Source organism: Nicotiana sylvestris, chromosome 1 (genome assembly GCF_000393655.2).
Source record: "Nicotiana sylvestris chromosome 1, ASM39365v2, whole genome shotgun sequence".
Lineage (NCBI taxonomy): Eukaryota > Viridiplantae > Streptophyta > Magnoliopsida > Solanales > Solanaceae > Nicotiana > Nicotiana sylvestris.
Window position 1 is genome coordinate 126,372,130 of NC_091057.1, and position 21,509 is coordinate 126,393,638.

General features: G+C 37.8%; 2 protein-coding genes across 2 annotated transcripts; both read right to left on the bottom strand.

The window, feature by feature from the left end:
- Positions 1 to 19,605: 19,605 nt before the first annotated feature.
- Positions 19,606 to 20,205, bottom strand: LOC138874455 (uncharacterized). Its single transcript, XM_070152898.1, has one exon. It carries the CDS (start codon positions 20,203 to 20,205, stop codon positions 19,606 to 19,608), a length of 600 nt encoding a protein of 199 aa, XP_070008999.1.
- Positions 20,206 to 20,649: 444 nt separating this feature from the next.
- Positions 20,650 to 21,174, bottom strand: LOC138874459 (uncharacterized). Its single transcript, XM_070152903.1, has one exon. It carries the CDS (start codon positions 21,172 to 21,174, stop codon positions 20,650 to 20,652), a length of 525 nt encoding a protein of 174 aa, XP_070009004.1.
- Between the last annotated feature and the right edge of the window lie 335 nt (positions 21,175 to 21,509).

Consider the following 21,509-nt stretch of genomic DNA (forward strand, 5'->3'; position numbering starts at 1 on the left):
CCTTAATTCCAAGCTACTAATAAAAGGATTGGTTTATATAAACTTTCACTATCCATGCTTACTGTATTCTACATTTATCTTAAATTGATAAATTTTACGTCGATTTATTCAGATGTTGGGACCGATTATGAGTAAGCTCACACATGCATAATTAATGTATACCTGATTATTCAATCAGTAGGATTTTTATGCTCACTCTATTCTTTTTATGTGATCATCCACAGCGAGGGGTCCATTCTTGTTGACTGAGGCATCTTGCTCTTAATGAGGTGTGGTCAGTCTGTACGCATTATTGGTTGTCCAAACCCAAGGAGAAAATTTGGGAGGGGTGTTATCTTGGTCACTTTTGTTTAGCTCTCACTTAAACTTTAAGTGTTTTTTTAATACCTTTTGAACTTGGCAAATTTATAGCTTGACTACCCTAGCGCTGACAATCCGTGAAAGTGTGACACGATATATATATATATATATATATATATATATATATATATATATATATATTATTTTAAGTCAATCAACTATTTAAATTATTTTTTTCGTGCCAAAATATGTACAATTTTTTTTTTGAAACAACGTCATTTTAGCTATAAGTTTTTTTTACTAAAGAATATTTTAATCAAGTTACTTTTACATATTTAGTAAGGAAAAGAAGGAATACAAAGTTAGAACATATTATCATTGCATCTCAAAAGAAATATGTTGTTGGAGCTCCATATATTGGCCAAGTAAATAGTTTAGCTAAAAATAATATAATTCAGACCAAATATTTGCGAATTTGACTTGAAAAAGAAAATTGCATAGTTTAAGTAAATAGTTATTACATGAATATACAAATAAAAATATATAGTATTTTTTTGGCAGAAAATACACCGTTTGAACTTCATTACCTTGGCTAAATCTTCTTTTTATTTGGCTAAAATAAATGGAGTTTCAACTAATTTTTGTGGATTTGGACCGAAAAAAAGATAAGAAATACATAACTGAAACATATATTCATTGTACCTGTAAAAATACAATTGCGATAAAATACAATGTAAATTAAGAAGTGATCACATTATGCATATGCCTTCAAGACCGTTCACCAGGTGTAAAACCAAGGACCTTCAAGTAATTGGGATGCCTTTGATGAAATTGAAAGATTTGAATGATCTTTTGGAAAAACCTAATAAAGTCTAAAATTTCATCCAAATGGTATTCAACGATAGTGGCCCAAGTTCCTGTGAAGAGGCCCAACTATAAGTGGAGATGTCACGACCCGGAATTCTCACTGTCGGGACCGTGATGACGCCTAATATTTCACTTGCTAGGTAAGCCAACATTAGAATATTTATCCATTTTTAATAGTTTAAAATTAATTAATGAGAAAGAACTGAAATAACTACAATAATCCAAAGTAAAAATATGGAAGCTAAATAAAGCCAAACGTCTAATACAACCCTAGATCCGGTGTCACAAGTGCACGAGCTACTAAAATAGTACAAACAAGGGTCTGAAATAACATAAAGTTGTCTGAAAAGAAGGTACACATTTAAATAAAAAGGGAATGGGACTCCAGGAGCTGCGAGCGCTGAGCAGCTGTACTGCAAGTCTCCGCAAGCTGTCCAATCCGAGCTCGCTAATAACCGTCGATGGGGCCGACTCCAAAATATGCACAAGAAGTGCAGAGTGTAGTATGAGTACAACCGACCCCATGCACTCTGTAAGTGCCGAGCCTAACCTCGACAAAATAGTGACGGGGCTAAGGCAGGTTACCTACACTACAACCTATATGCAGTATATAATAAAGATATAAAAGAAAATACGAAATGAAATAAAACTGTCAACTGAAAATAATAGCTACAGCCTCAAGAAATAAGCCAATGGTGATCAGAATTACCAATACTTAGAGTTCTAAGTAAGAATACTAAAAACCAATACAGGTCAAGGAAATAGAAATACATAGGTTGTTGCGGCATGCAACCCGAACCCACTGTACAATATAGAATCTTCCCTTATTTCAAGTAACAACATCAACAATAATAAATAAATAATATATATATATATTACGGTGCGCAACCCGATCCCACCATATATCAACATTAGTATCATAATTCATCCTTATTTTACCGTATCAATCCACTCTTATTCTACTTGTTGCGGCGTGAAACCCGATCCCACCGTATCAGTACAAATTTACCTTTATTCCACCATATCAATTCACCATTATTTCACCTGTTGCGGCGTGCAACTCGATCCCACCATATCAGTATCAAATACTCAATGTGCACAGTCAAATCAATAATTCAAATCACAAGAATCTTTGCGATCAATAAATACCAAGCTAAACCCAAAAGAAAATCTTGTACAACATAGGAAATCATATAGGTAATATTATACAGCAAGTCAAGTTCAGTAAATGACAATTAGAAGGTGCAAGTAAGTCAGCCAAAGCAAGTAGCAGTGAATCATGAAAATACGAAAGGATCTAACATTATTAACAGAAGAAAATAAAATATTGATTAACATGTAGCAAATAAGCATGGAAGTAGAGCATATAACATTTAATATATGGAAGGAGACAATTAAAGGAAAACTGAAAAACATCAGGGAAAACAGGCAATTCGGCGGTGTATAAGCACTCCTCACTTTGCATATACGCTGCAACACATGAAATTCACAAAACACATAGCTCAAGGGTTCCTAATTCCCTCAAGTCAAGGTTAGACTCAACACTTACCTCACTCCACAGTCAATTTAGATCTCTCCCAGGCATTTTCTTTAGAATCCGCCTCCAAACCATTCGTATCAAGTGACAATTGACTCAATAATATCAAATATTGCTAAAGAAATCAATTACAATGCATAAATTTAGAATTTTCAAACTTTCCCCCCAAAAGTCAAAAATCAACCTCGGGCCCGCTTGGTCAAAACCCAAAATTTAGACCAAAACCCGATTACCCATTCACCCCGAGCCCGGTTATGTAATTTGTTTCGAAATCCGACATCAATTTGAGGTCTAAATTCTAATTTTACAAAAAATTTTAATTCTGCCCAAACCCTCAATTTCTACCATGAAAATCCTAGATTTTAAGTGAAAACTGATGATAGGCTATAATTACATATTTTAGTCGCTTATTACACTCTAATTTACTGCACTTTAATTGAGTTTGAGATTTAATCGCTAGTGTTTTGCACTAATTGTATTTTTTATGCCTTGTAGGAGGGATTCCGAGCTATGTAGATGTTATGGCATGAATTAAAGTGATTTGGAGATTTGAATTTTGAATAAAAGCCTAAGGAATTAAGCTGGGATCGTGTTCGGGGATCAACTGATGATAATTAAGAGCGAACGAAGAATCGAGTAGGCATATTGCGCACTGTCTAGTAAAATATACATAACTTTTTGTTCAGAACTCCATTTGGACTCCACAATATATAGTTTGAAAGTTAAATCAAAGGTTTACAATGTTTATGTTTTACGTTTTTCCAAATTCCCAACAAAACAGGTTGAAAACTACGCGTCAAGTGCGCAGTCGCGCTGGTCAGGCAGAATCAAAGTGGATATGCGCGATCTTAGCGCGGTCCAAGTGCGGCCGCGCACGTCCTGTCCGGAAAATGTGTCCTTTTTCATATACGAGAAGGTGTAATTGTTTGGGCCCAACCCTACTTGGTATATATACATGAAAAAATGATATTTTGAAGACTTTTGACATACTTTTGACATAATTTAGAACTAATGAGGCTAAGGAGACCGAGGATTCGACCTAAGGAGGCAAGAACACACTAGGAGCAAGGCGGAGAATTCTTCTATGAGTTTTTCATTTCCTTCTTCCTATTTTTTGTTATTTATGAATTCTTGTATTGTAGTTACGCATACTATTATGAATAGCTAATTTATTATCTAGGGATTTGATGGAACCTATTGAAGGATGATTTTCTTGTTACAATAATATAGATTTGCCATTGTATTTTCTCTATTTGTTCAACTATATTATTATTGTGCTTGGTTGAAGAGCTCTCAATTGACTGTGCCTATTTAGTGTGTATTACTCGGAAGAGAGTGAATATTTAGGTAGTTGTTGAACAACATCACTCCTAACGTATATGAGGGATTGATACGGAGGGTTTAAAGGTGGGATTAGGGATAACGAAACCTTGGGTGCGATCCGAGTGAGCCGTACTTAATGCCAACTAGCATAATTTGGGAGAATATGCCTAGTAAATTGTGGTAATTACTCGGGAGAGAGTTACGACAGTCAGAGCGCTCATGATCGGTAGAGAATAGTTAGGCGAATTTGTAGAAAACATAGCGGGAAGGATTCCGACAATAGGGAAAATCATAACTCTAGACCTCCTTAATCTTGTCACTAACCCTTAGTATCTTTAGTTGTTAATTTATAATTTAATTTATTAGTTAATTAGATACAAGAATCTTAATATTTATAACATAGGAATTGTTCGAGCTTGTCTTCTTAGAAATATTGAACAACTGTAGCTAAGCCTTAGTTTTCTGTGGGATTCGACTCCGGATTTGTAAACCGGATTATATTTGCAACGACCGTTTAGTCCTTTTTATAAGGCATAATTGAGCGTGATCAAATTTTGGCACCGTTGTCAGAGAACTAACGGTGTAGTTGTATATATTGCTAGGTTTCGAGTTTGAACTTTTATTTTGTTTTATTTTTTATATTTTTATTTTTATTTTATTATAACTGTTGATTTGAGAAACATGACATCTTGGAATTATGAAAATTTAGGTGTAGATAATTCTACTATTGATCCTCATACATATTGTGAAGGAAACCACCCGTATCAAAATTATCAAAATAATCCCGAGAGCGAGTTATGTGCACCAACTCAATCTTATTTGTGGAATGTGTGTGATGTATGTGGTGGTAAAAATGTTCACTTTCACGGTTGTGGTTATATTTCTTATCTTCCCCCATCCCCTTACTATGATTGTTCTACCTTTTTATGTGAAGTTAATAGAAACAAAGAACCTGAGAATGCGGACCTGAAAGAGATTAAGGATATGTTAAAGTGCCTTCTGGAATAAAATAATGAGAAACAATTTCAGATAGAAAGGCAAGAGGCAACTATTCGCAAATTGGAAGCTCAAGTAAGTCAAGTGGTTGAAGCTTTTAATGCGCAATAAGCCAATTTTGGGGATAGGAGGCAAGAAGAGCATGAATATAAGGTACTAATTGAGGAGGTCATAGTAGAACATCAACAACCTAGCCAACTACAATTTGAGGATGTCGATGTTATAGAAGTGAGACTAGAGTCAGCCAAATACATTGGCGATATAAATTTTGTTGACTCTAGTATCATTGATGTTGAGGATGCGAAAGTCCTAAAGTTCATGTGTGTGAGCGCATTGGTTCTCACTCCAAACATTTTTCTACATTATGCTTGGATGACGATATGGAAATAAAGTCATCCGAGCCGATTGAGAAGTCAAGGAATGAGGAACAAGGTGCCTACATAATGAATTTTTTCTTGCCAGAAAGACAGGACTACATACCTCATCTAAAAGCCAAGAAGTGTAGAGTAGTACAATGGTTGCTTGGGCCAATTTGTTCCTCCACCCCTGGAGCATAGACGAAAACTTGATGCCAAATTGGGGGTTCAATTCATAAGCTCGAGGTGGAGGCAAAAAGTGATTTGTGTCATGCCGCGACGTTAAATCAAGCGCTTATTGGGAGGCAACCCAGCTTTATTGCTTTCTTTTATTTTATTTTCTTTAATCGTATTATGTTTGTAGTGTCAATTTTTGATTTTCCATGAGCATGGAAAGCAAAGCTATTGGATGGATGTAACATCAAACCAGATGATTGGAACTAAGTGTGAGGTACCCGCATGAAGGACCAAGCCTGGGAGAAGTCTGAGTACCCCATGAGCTACTAGTGCTTCGGCCTTTGGCCTACCAAAGAGTTTCTTTTACCCTCTTATTAGTTATAGTGTGCATTGGGGACAATGCACAATTTTAAGTGTAGGATGAGGAGATTGTCTGGTTGACGTTCTATGCTACTTTAACTGTGTTAGTTTAATTGAATAATATTTATTTTTTGTTTTTTTAAAAGATTGGACTTTTCCCGACGATGGATCTATTAGACAATTTTCTTGAGGGATTTAAGTCTAAAGAAAAAAATGACAAAAAGATTTTCTTTTTAGGTAGTATAGTAATTCCCCTTGGTTTTTCTTTGTGTCGCGGTTCTTTTCAAAAGGTGTTACTTGAACCGGGTATAGTTAGTTTTATTTTTTTAGGAGTAGGAGCTAGTGTGAGATGAATTGTATTGCAGCGATATCTCTTGACTTTGTTGTACCTTGAGAATAGTGAGTACTTTGGCTGTGACGCTTAGGCTCAGTTTTTAACTCTTGTAGAAGTACCTTAAATTGTATGATCTTAACTTTGCTTAACTGCTTTGACTAGAGTGTCTTGATGAGCCCAATCTTGAGTGAGTTATGTGCCATGTGTGTGTAAGGTTTTGTGTTATTCTATGCATTGCATTTGATGTCTAGAACTTGCCCCGTGTGTTTGCAAAGAGAAATAGTAGTTTTGTTCAGTCTTGGAAGTGATATAGGCATTTCTTTGTTGAGCCAGATATGTATATTTTACCCGTCTAATTGATGTGTATCATAGTTAACCCCTTTGAGCCTATAATCCTGTTTCTTTGGCAACCACATTACAAGCTTTACTCAATTGTTTGAATTAACCATCTATTTGAACCTTTTAACCTCTCATGAGCACTTGGATAGTTATGAACTTTGTAAAGTTAAAATGTGGGGTAGTTGGTTTGGCTTTTGAGTGGAACTAATGAAATAAGGAGAAAGGTGCATTGTTTTGAAAAAGTAAGAGCCACTTGATTTGAAAAAAAGAGTTGTATTGTTGTGAAGAGTATTCCTTGATGATGTTGGCATTTGATATAATTGTTCTTAAAGAAGTATGGGGTAATATACATTAAGGTGAAGGTGGAGTTTTGGTTTGACATAAGTAAGGGCTTGAATGTTAAAGTATATGTATTAAAGTGCTTAGGGAGGTGTAGTCACTCTAATATACAAATGTATCCTACCCGATCCGTAGCCTACATTACAACCAAGTAAAGTCCTACTTGATCCTAGACTAAATGAGCTCGATTAGTAGAGTAGTACACTAAAGGCAGGCCTATGGTGCATCTTTTGTGGCATATGGATGTTATTTCTGAGAGTGAGTGAATTCTTTCGATCTTGAGTTCCTAAGTATTCTTAAATTTTATTGTGTGGAACTTCTCTCTTTTGTTGTGTGAGACCACTTGATTCATGAAGGAAAGGTAATATCAATGACCTCTATATTAGTGTAAGTGAGTGAGTTATGAATAATGTTTGGTACTTGTGAGTCAAATCTTGACGTTAAGTTGTTACGCTTTTGTGCTTAGTCTTTTTTAAATATTCTTGATGTGATGAGTTAGGAGATTTGTTTTAAAAAAGGTCGTGTCTATATAAAGTGTAGTTTGATTGCTCGAGGACGAGCAATGGTTTAAGTGTGGGGTATTGATGATAGGCTATAATTACGTATTTTAGTCGCTTATTACACTCTAATTTACTGCACTTTAATTGAGTTTGAGCTTTAATCGCAAGTGTTTTGCACTAATTGTGTGTTTTATGCCTTGTAGGAGGGATTCCGAGCATTGTAAATGTTATGGAATGAATTCAAGTGATATGAAGCTTTGAGGTATGAGTAAAATCCTAGGGAATTAAGCCAGGATCGTCTTCGGGGATCAACGAATGATAATTAAGAGCGAAGGAAGAATCAAGTAGGCATATTGCGCACTGTCTAGTAAAATACATATACCTTTTCGCTCCAAACTACATTTGCGCTCCACAATATATGGTTGGAAATCTAACCCAAAGGGATACAACTTTCATGTTTTATATTTTTCCAAATTCCCAACAGAACATGATGAAAACTACGATCAAGTGCGTGGCTGTTCTCAGGCCGCGCTCGTCAGGCAGAATCAAAGTGGATATGCCCGGTCTGAGCGCGGTCGCGCACGTCCTCTTCGGAAAATGTGCCCTTTTTCGCGTAGGAGAAGCTGTAATTGTTTGGGCCTAACCCTACTTGGTATATATACATGGAAAAACAGTATTTTGAGGACTTTTGACATAAATTAGACCTAATGAGGCTAAGGAGACCGAGGATTCGACCTAAGGAGGCAAGAACACACTAGGAGCAAGGCGGTGAATTCTTCTATGAGTTTTTCACTTCCTTCTTCCTATTTTTTTATTATTGGTTATGAATTCTAGTATTGTAGTTATGCATACTATTATGAATAGCTAATTTGTTATCTAGGATTTTTATGGAACCAATTGAAGGATGATTTTCTTGTTACGTTAATATAGATTTGCCATACTATTTTCTCTATTTGTTCAACTATATTATTATTGTGCTTGGTTGAAGAGCCCTCAATTGACTGTGCCTATTTAGTGTGTATTACTCGGGAGAGAGTGTATATTTAGGTAGTTGTTTAACAGCATCATTCCTAACGTATATGAGGGATCAATAATGATGGTTTAAATGTGGGATTAGGGATAACGAAACCTTGGGTGCGATCCGAGTGAGCCATACTTAATGCCAGCTAGCATAATTTGGGATAATATGTCTAGTAAATTGTGGTAATTACTCGGGAGAGAGTTATGACAGTCAGAGTGCTCATGATCGGTAGAGAATACTTAGGTGAATTTATAGAAAACATAGCGGGAAAGATTCCGATAATAGGGGAAATCATAACTCTAGTCCTCCTTAACTTTGTCTCTAATCCTTAGAATCTTTAGTTGTTAATTTACTAGTTTAATTTATTAGTTAATTAGATACAAGAATCTTAATATTTATAACATAGGAATTGTTCGATCTTGTCTTCTTAGCAATATTGAACAACTCTAGTTAAGCCTTAGTTCTTTGTGAGATTCGATTCCGGACTTGTAAACCAGATTATATTTGTAACGACCGCTTAGTCATTTTATAAGGCATAGTTGGGCGTGATCATAAACCTTATGAACTATAATGGGTAATTGAAGAAAGTAGGTTAGAATTACTTACCAACAAATTAAGGAAGAAAAACTCTTGGGAATATCGCCTCTAGGGTTTTCTAGTTTTGAAATTTTGAAAGATTGGGAAAATCCCGTAATTGGTCTATTTTAATCACTAGGCGTCAGGCCTTCTTCGCGTCTGCGAAGTGCCTGCTGCGATCGCGAAGCAGCGGCTCAAATAGCCTATGCATTCATGAGATACCCTTCGCGTTCGCGAAGGCTTATACCCACCAGCCTATGCATTCACGAGCCTTGTGTCGTGTTCGTGAATAGTATTGATCAGTTTTCCCTCCCCCAGTCCCATGCCTACACGTTCGCGAGAGGCTGGCCACGTTCGCGAAGGGTAATGCCCCCATTCCTCTGCGTTCATGGCCTAGCTTTCACATCGCAAAGAAGAAAATCCTACTTAGCTTAGTTCACTCTTCACGTTCGTGAGAGTACCTTCACGAACGCAAAGAAGGAAACACCAGAAACCAGCTGAAGCACAAAAACCAAATTTTCTAAGTTTCAAAACATCCGTAGCCTATCCGAAATTCACCGAAGCCCTCGGTGCTCCAAACCAATTATGCACACAAGTCCAAAAACCTTATACGAACTCGCTAGCGCGATCAAAACCCCAAAATAATGCCCAAATCTAATGAAATTTTCAAGAAAACTTTTAAACTTCCATTTTAACAACCGGACATCCGAATCACATCAAACCAATTTTGTTTCTCACCAAATCTGACAGAAAAGTCATAAATATGGTAATGGACATATACCGGGTTCTAAACCAAAATACGAACCCGCATAACAAAATCAAACATCGGTCAATTCTTATAAATAATTAAACCTTTAAACTTTCAATTTTTAACAAAAATCAATAACTCGAGCTAGGGACTTCCGAATTCGGTTCGGGGCATTCGCCTAGGTCCCAAATCACGATACGGACCCACCGAGACCATCAAAATATGGATCCGGGTCCGTTTTCTCATAATGTTGACCGAAGTCAACTCAAATGGATTTTTGAAGCAAAATTTCATATTTTATCAGTTTTTAACAGAAAAGCCTTCGGAAAAACATTCAATTGCGCACGCAAATCAAGAAAGGCTTAAAGAAGCTATTGGAGGCTTCGAAACACAGAATTAGATTCTAAAACTCTAGATGACCTATCGGGCCATCACATTCTCCACCTCTTAAACAATCGTTCCTCCTCGAACGGACATAGAAAAGTACATGGGTTGGTGAAAAAGTGTGGATATCTACTCCGCATGTCTGTCTTGGACTCCTAAGTAGCTTCTTTGACCAGCTGGCCTCTCCAATGCACTCGAACTGAAGGATAACTCTTAGATCTCAACTATCGAATATGCTGGGCTATAATAGTTGCCAGCTCCTCCTCATAAGTCAAATTCTTGTCCAACTGGATTGAGCTGAAATCTAGCACATGGGAGGGATCACCGTGATACTTCCAGAGCATAGACACATGGAACACCGGATGGACTGCTGATAAACTAGGTGGCAATGCAAGCATGTAAGCCACCTCTCCACTCTCTCAAGAATCTCAAAAGGTCTGATATACCTAGGGCTCAACTTGCCCTTCTTTTCGAACCTCATCACACCCTTCATGGGTGAAACTCAGAGCAATAACCTCTCTCTGACCATGAATGCAGCATCACGAACCTTATAGTCGACATAACTCTTCTACCTAGACTGAGTTGTGTGAAGTCGATCCTGAATAATCTTGACCTTATCCAAGGCATCTTGTATCAAATCTGTACTCAACAATTAAGCCTCCCCCGGCTCGAACCACCCAACAAGCGAATGGTACCGCCTCCCGTATAATGTGTCATAGGGAGCCATCTGAATGCTCGACTGGTAGCTATTATTGTAGGCAAACTCTGCAAGTGAAAAGAACGGTTCCCAAGAACTTCAGAAGTCTATAACACAAGCGCAAAGCATATCCTCCAATATCTGAATAGTGCGTTCGGACTGTCCGTCCGTCTGAGGATAAAATGTTGTGCTCACTTCAACCTGCGTGCCCAACACATGTTGTACTACTCTCTAGAAGTGCTAGGTGATTTTCATACCTCGATCAGAAATGATAGACACAGGCACGCCGTGAAGACGAATGATCTCGCGGATGTAAATTTCAGCCAACCGCTCTGAAGAATAGGTAACTGCCACATGAATGAAATATGCTGACTTGGTCAGCCTATCCATAATGACTCATACTGCATCAAACTTCCTCTGAGTCCATGGGAGTCCAACAAAAAATTCCATAGTGATGCACTCCAACTTCCACTCAGGAATCTCTATCTTCTGAAGCAAACCACCAGGTCTCTGATGCTCATATTTTACTTGCTAACAATTTAGACACCGAGCTACATATGCAACTATGTCATTCTTAATCCTCCTCCACCAATAAGGCTTTCACAAGTCCTGATACATCTTGGCGGCTCCCGAATGAGTAGAATACCAGAAACTGTGGGCCTCCTCAAAGATCAACTCACGAAGTCCATCTATATTGGGTATACAAACACGACCTGCATCCTCAAAACTCCATCATTTCCAACAGTGACCTGCTTGGCACCTCCGTGTCGCACTGTATCTCTAAGGACAAGCAAATGAGGGTCATCATACTGCCACTCCCTGATGCGCTTAAACAAGGAATACCAAGCGACTATACAAGCTAAAACACGACTGGGCTCTGAAATATCCAACCTCAAGAATTGATTGGCCAAAGCCTGAACATCTAATGCAAGCGGTCTCTTACCAACTAGAATGTACGTGAGGCTGCCCATACTCACTGACTTTCTACTCAAGGCATCGGCCACCACATTGGCCTTCCCGGAATGATACAAGATGGTGATATCATAGGCCTTCAATAGCTCCAACCACCTCCTCTGCCTCAAATTGAGCTCATTTTGTTTGAACAAATACTACAAGCTCCGATGATCTGTGAATACCTCACATGACACGCCATAAAGATAGTGCCTCCAAATCTTCAACGCATGAACAATGGATGCCAAATCTAAGTCATGAATGTCACACCTCCATTTTTACCACCCGCCCGAGGGGCGGATATAAGAGAGTTTTTCCAATTAAAGTGACATAAATTGAAATGTGATTATTTTATTTATTTCAGAGTCACCACTGGGATATTTATGGTGTCCCAAGTAACCATTTTATTTTAAAAATCCTATTTCGAGGAAATTTGACTTTATTTAAAGTCTGCGAACCAGAAATTCTAGATAAGGAATTCTGTTAACCCGGGAGAAAGTGTTAGGCATTCCCGAGATCCGTGGTTCGAGCACGGTCGCTTAAACTATTAAAATTGACCTAATTATCTGATTAATTACATATTTTGAACCCATTGTGCATTTTTAACTTTATAACTGCTTTTAATTATGTTTAACTGCTTTTGGGATTTATGGAATTATTTCTTGAACAAGTTACGATTGTCGTACACTTGCCGTTTTGGGAGACACCGCAAACCACGCTACAGGAAATGCACCTGTGATCCGCGATATATTTATTTTATTAATATTCGAAGTTGTTATGATCGGGTCACATGAAATGCACACTTGAATTTGGGAATTAGGTATCATGACTATGCCACGGGGACCGTACCCATAGTCACGATAATTTATTATAAAACGCACCTAAAGCAAGCTACATATGTTCAAAGGGGTTTTCTATACTAAGTTAATGTGAGGGCCATAGCTTATGGATTTTTGTTTGTGTATGGCACACCTTGATTTATTTTACAAGATTTGTTTTTTCAATAAACAAAACTAAGGATACTCATATTTTAATCCTAATTTGAAATTCACTAAGAAGCTTTTAATCATGGACATGCTTAAGGTGAATGGATAGGATTTTTAATCACTTTTGAAAAAGGGGTTTGGGCCAGCAGTAGCCTATTAATTATTTATTTAAGGAGAATCAACAATCTTAAAGCTGTATTGGGCTGGAGTTTGGCCCAAAAGAAAGGGACTCAGAGTCGTCTTGTTGAGTCTGAATCAAACGACCCACATTGGGATTATATTTAGGTGGTCCCTGTTGCTACATGTTTTCTAACTGGGCCTATCCACCTGTACCTTTAACCATACTTGTACATTTATAACAATTATATTTTTCAAGTCGTTGTTTAAGTAGAAACAGAATTTAAAGATTAAAACACAATTCCAGTCTGAAAATTAATCGTATAATTTGCAAGGTAAAGGAAAGCATACATTAATACTATTATTCACAAAGGACGTCCATAATTAAAAAAATCAAAACTGCTAGGTTTAATGCCCAGGCTCATTCGCCTGGGCCCAGACTTGCTCAGGTGATTCCCACATTGGGCCTTGTTGCAAGTCTGACCCAATTGTGCTATGTTATGCAGTAATAGGCTGTGTTTATTACAAAGAAATTCTACTATTGTGAACCTAACTAATAATCAAACTCAATAAATTTTGAAACCAAAACAATTTTCTAACAACACATTTTTACTGTCAAAAGTCCATGAATTTACAATATATTCCTAAGTATAACTAAGCATCTAAAGAAGAAAAGAAAAGGAATTTTTTTAAAGTAAAGATCAAAATTCTTCCTAGCTCCAAGCCTTTCTACTGCCACTAAATCCTTCAACCTAGCTTCAACTTGCATGAAATCAGCTATAGAGCTCTTTCTCACAAATCAGCATTTCAAACTCCAGCCCTAAGGTTGCTTGGCCTTAATTGCCACTCTCATACAAAAACAACAAAGATAAAGTGCAGGTTTCAGCATTCATTGAGATCTATTGACTAGTGTATCTTTGACTTAAATGGTAAAACAATCAGAAAGAGAGAAAGGAGTCCACTTCAACAATTGAAGATCCATGTTCAAATAGTCAAATCCACTACATTCATACCAAAACAGCCAAGTATCACATGAAAGCTCATTAATTATACATATTTTTGCAAACTTACTGATGCTATATTACCTCAAAAACAAACAGTACATGAGCAAAGAGAAACAAACTTAGTTATATATTAAATGAATCAAGAGAAAAACAGATAAGATCAGCAAGGTTTGCTTAGGATGAACAATCATGCTTAAAAGAAGGTAGACATTGAGATAGTTCACACAAATGCCATTCTTAGAACATCAGATAAAATTTTCAAAGCAAAAATGGGTATGAAGATCAGATTTGAACAAGATAATTCATTCAATATAGGGTGTAATTACATACCTAATAGTGATCCAAAAATAGCAACAAATGGACCAAGAAAAGGTCAATAAATAGAAGTGATTTGGAGATTAACCCAACAACAACCAGACAACAACAACAACTCAGAAATACCAACTAGAAATCAGCAAAACCCCACTAGTTTTACCCAGAAAACCAACAGCTAAAGAAACTAGTTTTTTTCCAAAAAAATCCACTGCTAAAAGAAACCAGTTTTTTAGAGTATTTTTGTATCCATCTTGGTATTTTCAGAATCAGTATGTATTTTTCAAAGCAATATATCTTTGTGTTTTCAGAACCTTTTTGTGCAGAAAATGCTGATGATTGTGTGTGTGAATGAGGGAATGCTTTCCTTTTATAGAGTGTTCAAAGATGGCATCAATAGGGCATATTCTAACCTAAATTCTAAATTTTCAGGATAGTACAACATCTTTGACAGCTGTATGTCCTTTTCCCACCCAATTTCAACATCTTTTGCTAAAAATGGGGGCAACTGTCCAAAGACCTAGAACCTTCTGATATTTAACCTATGTAAAAACCAATTTTACCCTTCCATTACTATTTATTTCAATTATATCCTAAGTCCTGATCCTGATTTGATTTCAGAGACCCTTTTAGGATTTTCTAGAACCAACTAAGTGATTCTACATTAGGGTTCCTAGACTTGTTCCAATTGTCCCTTTAATTTTGAAATGAGTCTTAGGCTTAAGGGTATCTAAGGTTTAATTCAAATAATTTAAACCTAACTTAGTAAATTAACAAGTTCACCTAATTAACCTTAAACAAAACTGAATTTAAACAACCAACACATCCAAATGGTAGACAAACAAGAACTAGAATGAAGATGCAAAGAAACCCTAGAAATTGACCTAATTAATTTATAAATCAAAACAAAAATAATCAACTAAATTACCATTTGGAAATCTGACTGAGACTAAGCTAATCACTGCATCTAAAACAAAGAATACCATAGAGGAACAATTATAAGAATGGAAACAAAAAACGGAATAACCATGCAATTATAACAACAAACTAAAAACTAACCCTAATTAGCCTAAATTTTATGCCCTCGAAACCATCCTTTAGATAATTGTAAGATTCAGCATGCTTCATAAACAAATGAAACAAATAGACAGTACCAAGCAAGAGGACAAGAACTAAAACTGTGATTACCTAAGTCATACAGGCTAAAAGAAGAAAGAAGATAAAAATAAAAAGAAGACGGAAAAGAATTTTACCTATGGCTCATTTTGGAGGGGACCATTCACGAACTCGACCAATTTTTACGGGGTAAAAATGAAATTTAGACGGCCATCATTCAATTGCTCTTATCAAAATCAGTCGATTAATGGAAGTCTTGGGTCCAAATGACCCAAAAATTGCCTAAAATTGGAAGTGAAAAAGTTAGGGTTTTGGATCTTAGATCCGAGATTCGAGAAGTTCTAGGCTTGTTTGAAATTAATGGTTGGGATATATGGAAAGAGGAGGGTGAGGTGATTATATGGTGTTAATTTGAGGCGGTTTTGAGGTGGTCCGCTACCGTGAGGCGATTTTCGGTCGGCGGGCCACATCGGAGACGACGAAGTATATAAGGGCGGCTATGGTTTCGTATCTCTGAGGTTGAGAAATGGAAGTGAGAAGGGTTTTAGGGTTTGGGGGCAGATTCAGACAGTTATATGGATAGGAGTGGTTAGTTCCCAACCGTTGAATCTGTGATGATCAACAGTTGGGATTAGGAAGGGGCACAACAGGGTCGTTTTGGTAAATGGGGAATTGGACTGGGTAGGTTTGGCTTTGGGATTGGGGCTTGAACAGGGTAAATAGGCAATTGGGCCACTAGATTTGGTCTCTAGTTGGCCCAAATTCGAATAACCAGCCACCTTTTCCTTTTTCCAAATTTCTTTTCTTATTTCTTTTTTTCTTTTTTTTTAATTAAAATCCTAAATTAATATAATTTGAAAAATTAAACTAATTATCTAATTATAAAATTTATAACAATGACTTAATCCTAAATTAAAAGAGAAAAATCATTAATCTAAGAATTAAAAACAACAATGCAAAAATGAGCCATTTTTTGTGATTTTCATTTTCAATAAAACAAATAATTAATTAATCCTAAAAATATAAAAACAAAATCTAAATGCAATGCATGATATTTGTGATATTTTTTTAGGATTTTAATAAAAGTAAACATGCACAGAAATGCAAACAATTAACGAAAAATCCTACAAAAAGGTAAATAATTGGAAAAAATCTATTTTCTTTGATTTTATAGGAGTATCTCATATAAGGCAAAAATCACATGCTCATATCTGCCCTTCTTTGCTCGGAAATACGAAGGGTTTTCGGGAAAGATAAAATGAGCAATTACGAGCGAGTTTTACCCGTTTGAAACTCCATGGGAAGCATCTTTTCAAAAAATCTGACCGAACCTTGCTTTGCATGTTGCCTACATATCCTTGGCTATAAAGGAATCAGGTCAGTGTAGTTCTGGAAGTTTTGGTAGTTGGGACTACTGGGAAATTGTGATTTCGTTGCTATTGCTGCCGATTCTGCTTGCTGAGCTCCTTATTAAACCAAAATGAAAAATAAAAAGCTAAACTAGCTAAGCCTATCAACTACGAATTATAAGATTCTTATCTATAAACCTTCTAAAGCTAGATCTTGAATTTTGACTAGTTCTTCCTGCAGACTCTTATCTTAATCTTGATTCTCGTTAGCTGCAACAGCTGGTTCATTCTTCTTTAGCTTTTTGGAGTAAGGCGTGACATGCAAAGCTTGTGACTTCAATCATATCTTGAGCAGTCCGCATCTTTTCTCCGCTTCTACACTTAGAGTTCAACTTCTTTTCCTTTGTTTTTTTTTGGATTGAGACTTCTTCTTTTGGTCATCTCAAACCTCGTGCCTTACGGTGAAAACTTGTTCAGACACCAAAACAAACAAATGAACGGAGTTTTTCTACCCCAGTTTTCACTAGGAAAATTTCGCGAGTTATTGTAATAAAATCTAAACTATTTCTTTACTGAAAGCAATAAAATCGGGATTGTGTATCCTTGGGAAAAATAGATTAGGGAGTGGAGCCCAATATCAAAAATTAAATCAACTGGGAATCGGAGGCCCTAAGTTGGGAAGATTACCAAATTATGCTTGAAAAAGGTCCTCGGGTTATGCCGAGGAGGTCCACGGATTATGTCGGGAAAGTCATTGGGTTATGCCAGAAAAAGGTCCTCGGGTTATGCCGGGGAGGTCCACGGGTTATGCCGGGAAAGTCATCGAGTTATGCTAGGAAAGTCATCGGGTTATGCCAGAGAAAAAGTCTTCGGGTTATGCCGGAAAGGTCATCGGGTTATGCCGGGAAAAGGTCCACAGGTTATGCCGGAAAAAGTTCCTCGGGTTATGCTGGAAAAGGTCATCGAGTTATACCGGAAAAGGTCCTCGGGTTATGCTGGGGAGGTCATCGGGTTATGCCGGAAAAAGGGTCCTCGGGTTATGTCGAGGAGGTCCACGGGTTATGCCGGGAAAGGTCATCGCGTTATGCTGGAAAAGGTCCTCCGGTTATGCCTGGGAGGTCCACGGGTTATGACGGGAAAGGTCATCGGGTTATGTCGGAAAAGGTCCTCGGGTTATTCCGGGGAGGTCCACGGGTTATGCCGGAAAAGGTCCTCGGGTTATGCCAGGGAGGTCCACGGGTTATACCGAGAAATGTCATCGGGTTATACCGGAAAAAGTCCTCGGGTTATGCCGGGGAGGTCCACGGGTTATGCCGGGGATCAACTAGGGAGTGGGACCCTATACTGAAAAAGACTACCAGGTTATGCTGGCAGTGATTAGGGAATGAGACCCTATGTTGGGAAAGACGTAGCTAGAGATTGGGGACCCAAGGCTACCATCATTTTTTTAAATTTTTCTTCTTCTTCTTCTTCTTCTTCATTTTATTTCGGAGAATGAATGAAGAGTTTAAAAAGGGACTTCCCTTTTTGAGTCAACTTTTGCTGCAGAACCGTTTTGGTTTCTGCGTAACTTGCTTTATTGCACCTGCTTCTTGCAAGATTGTTTGGACTACACTTGTTTTCCTGTTTTCAAATCAAAGAACAATTTGTCAGTTTGAAACGGTGGTTGGTTTTGTGGCCTTGATTGTTTTGATTACTTGATCTCGGCCTGAATCGTTCGATGAAAATCTCCATTGCTCATTGGCTTTCTGGAGATCGATTTCCTTTCTAAGCACATGGATCTTTACTTTCCAAAATTCTGCATGGCGGTTAGCCCGTGTGAGGCTTTGGCTTTTTCATCTTATTTTGCCCTTATGGGCACTTGACTTCAGATTTCTTGCCTTTTCAATAATTTTGACTCTAGAGCATCGGCCATCATGGCCAGTCGATATCAACTTGATGCACCTGCTAAGGTTGGGTGCTTTTCTTGAATTTTGACTTTTGTCAAACAAAATCCGGTAAAACCAATCTTGCTATCTTTTTTTGTATTAGTTTCGAAGGAGAATTAGACCGAAAGAGATTCAAAGAAAAGTAAACAACGGGCGGGATAATGAATATAAACGAGAAGTGTCCCTTTCGGGGAAAGGAAAGAAGGACTTATTTGGAGTGCATGCAGACTTCAATAGACATGACATGCTTCTTGGACTGGATACCCGATCTGTGCAAACCATCCAACTTTCATAAAACCCTTCATAATCCATAACCAAGAATTCTTGCTAGGACTCTTATCAGTACTGATGGTTGTAAGTGATTCCTTTTTCGATTAGTGGAGTCCTTTGCGGGGTTTCACCAATTGACCTCTCTCATTTCTCTTCTCATCATCACCATATAGTGAACTTTGTGAGTTTTCACTAACAAGACTCTCTTATTTTTAATTTCTCTGCTCACCATCGCCTTACGATGCCCGTATGGGTTTTCACCGATAAGACTCTCTCATTTTATTTCTCTCATTTTACTGTATCTGATCCAAGTAACCAACATCTTCCTATTCGGAACATCTTCACCGATTGATCAGAAGGACTTGCACATGATTTAGGGTAAAAAGAGTTTGGATTGAATTACAACTTTGGAACCTTTCTGGTGATCCGTCGCCAAACCATTATAAATTCTGCCCCAGTTTCAACTTTGGGGGGAATGTGGATTTTTGTTTTGGTGTGACTGAACCCCAGAGAGAGGTTGCCTACGTATCCTTTTGGAATCAAGTCGAACGTAGTTCAGGGAAACTTTGTTTTTGATTTTCTCTCTTTTTTACAAGCATTTTCGGGTTCCAAAGAGGGTAATCAAAGAAAGGTAAACGACTCAAAGGGTTAAAGTGTTTGGTTAGCAAGAATGAAAGCCTTCGTCAACCAACCATAGAATCTTGGTATCGCAGAATGGTTAAACGTAATACCTTTTGACCGCGTCTACATTGACAGTTATTTCAGGGTCATTTCCTTCAATGTCTCCCAAGTACAATGCCCCTTTCGGCAACAATTTTTTTATAATGTATAGACCTTTCCAGTTTGGAGCGAACTTTCCTTTTGCTTCCTTGTGAAGCGGGAGAATACGTCTCAAAACAAGTTGCCCCACCTTAAAATTCCTAGGCCACACTTTCTTGTTGTAGGCACGGGCCATTCTTTGTTGATACAACTTCCCGTGGAAAACTGCGACCATCTGCCTTTCATCAATTAGGGTCAACTGTTCTAAACAGGTTTTGACCCATTCATTATCCTCAATCTCAGCTTCAATGATGATTCGGAGAGATGGAATTTCAACTTCTGCGGGTATTATGGCTTCAGTGACATAAACCAATAGATATGGTGTTGCTCCAACTGATGTGCGCACGATTGTGCGATATCCCAACAATGCAAACGTCAACTTTTCATGCCATTGTCTAGAACTTTGAATCATTTTCCTGAGGATCTTCTTGATGTTTTTGTTCGCTGCTTCAACAACACCATTAGCTTTGGGGCGATAAGGGGTAGAGTTCCGATGCATGATCTTAAATTGTTCACATACCTCCCTCATCAAATGGTTTTTCAAGTTTGCAGCATTATTTGTAATGATAGTTTTAGGAATACCAAAACGACAGATAATGTTGGAATGCACAAAATCCACCACTGCTTTCTTAGTGACGGCTTTGAGAGTGACTTCTTCGACCCACTTGGTGAAGTAGTCAATGGAAACTAATATGAATCTTTGCCCATTTGAAGCTTTTGGCTCGATTGGCCCAATGACATCCATACCCCAAGTAATGAACAACCACGGTGCTGACATAGGATGTAATTCTGAAGGTGGTGCATGAATCAGGTCACCGTGTACCTAACACTGATGACACTTTCGGACAAAACTGAAGCAATCCTTTTCCATAGTCATCCAGTAATAACCTGCTCGAAGGATTTTCTTTGCAAGGACGTATCCATACATATGGGGACCGCACACTCATGCGTGCAGTTCATTCATGATTCTTCCGGCCCCTTGGGCATCCACACATCTTAGAAGGTTCAGATCTGGAGTCCTTTTGTACAAGACCTCTCCACTCAAGAAGAAACCACTAGCTAGCCTTCTAATGGTTCTCTTTTGGTCTCCACTAGCTTGCTTGGGATATTTCTTTGTTTTCAAAAATCTTTTGATATCATGATACCATGGCTGAATATCTGGTTCCACCTCAACTGTATTGCAATAACGATATCTTTCTCGGATTTGGATTTCCAATGGGTCAATGTGGACATTGCATGGATACGGCAACATTGAGGCCAAAGTAGCCAGTGCATCGGCTAACTCATTGTGAAACCGGGGAATGTACCTGAACTCGATGGATTTGAACCATTTGCTACGATCTTCCACATGTTGCATGTATGAAAGAAGCTTGACATATTGAGTTTCCCATTCACCTTGAGCTTGTCGGATAATCAAGTCAGAATCTCCTATGATTAACAATTCTTCCATGTCCTGATCGATTTCCATGTTCATGCGCATAATGCAGGCTTCATACTCGAAAGTGTTGTTCGTGAGAAAAGCCAAAGCCAGGCTGTGGCCGAATAGTGCTGACCAGTGGGCGAAATCAAAATTGCCCCAATCCCGACACCTTTTGCATTCACAGCTCCATCGAAGAACATTTTCCAAGCATTAGTATCCTCTAGAATTACCTCAACTGAATTTACTTCCTCGTCCGGAAAGTAAGTACTCAAAGGCTTCTATTTATAACCAACAGGATTCTCAGCTAAGTGATCTGCCAAAGCTTGAGCTTTCATCGCTGTGCGGGTGACATAGACTATGTCGTACTCGGTGGGCAGGATTTG

Coding starts and splice junctions, on each gene's coding strand:
- LOC138874455 (XM_070152898.1), bottom strand. CDS start 20,205: ATGCATCGGAACTCTACCCCTTATCGCCCCAAAGCTAATGGTGTTGTT.
- LOC138874459 (XM_070152903.1), bottom strand. CDS start 21,174: ATGGAAATCGATCAGGACATGGAAGAATTGTTAATCATAGGAGATTCT.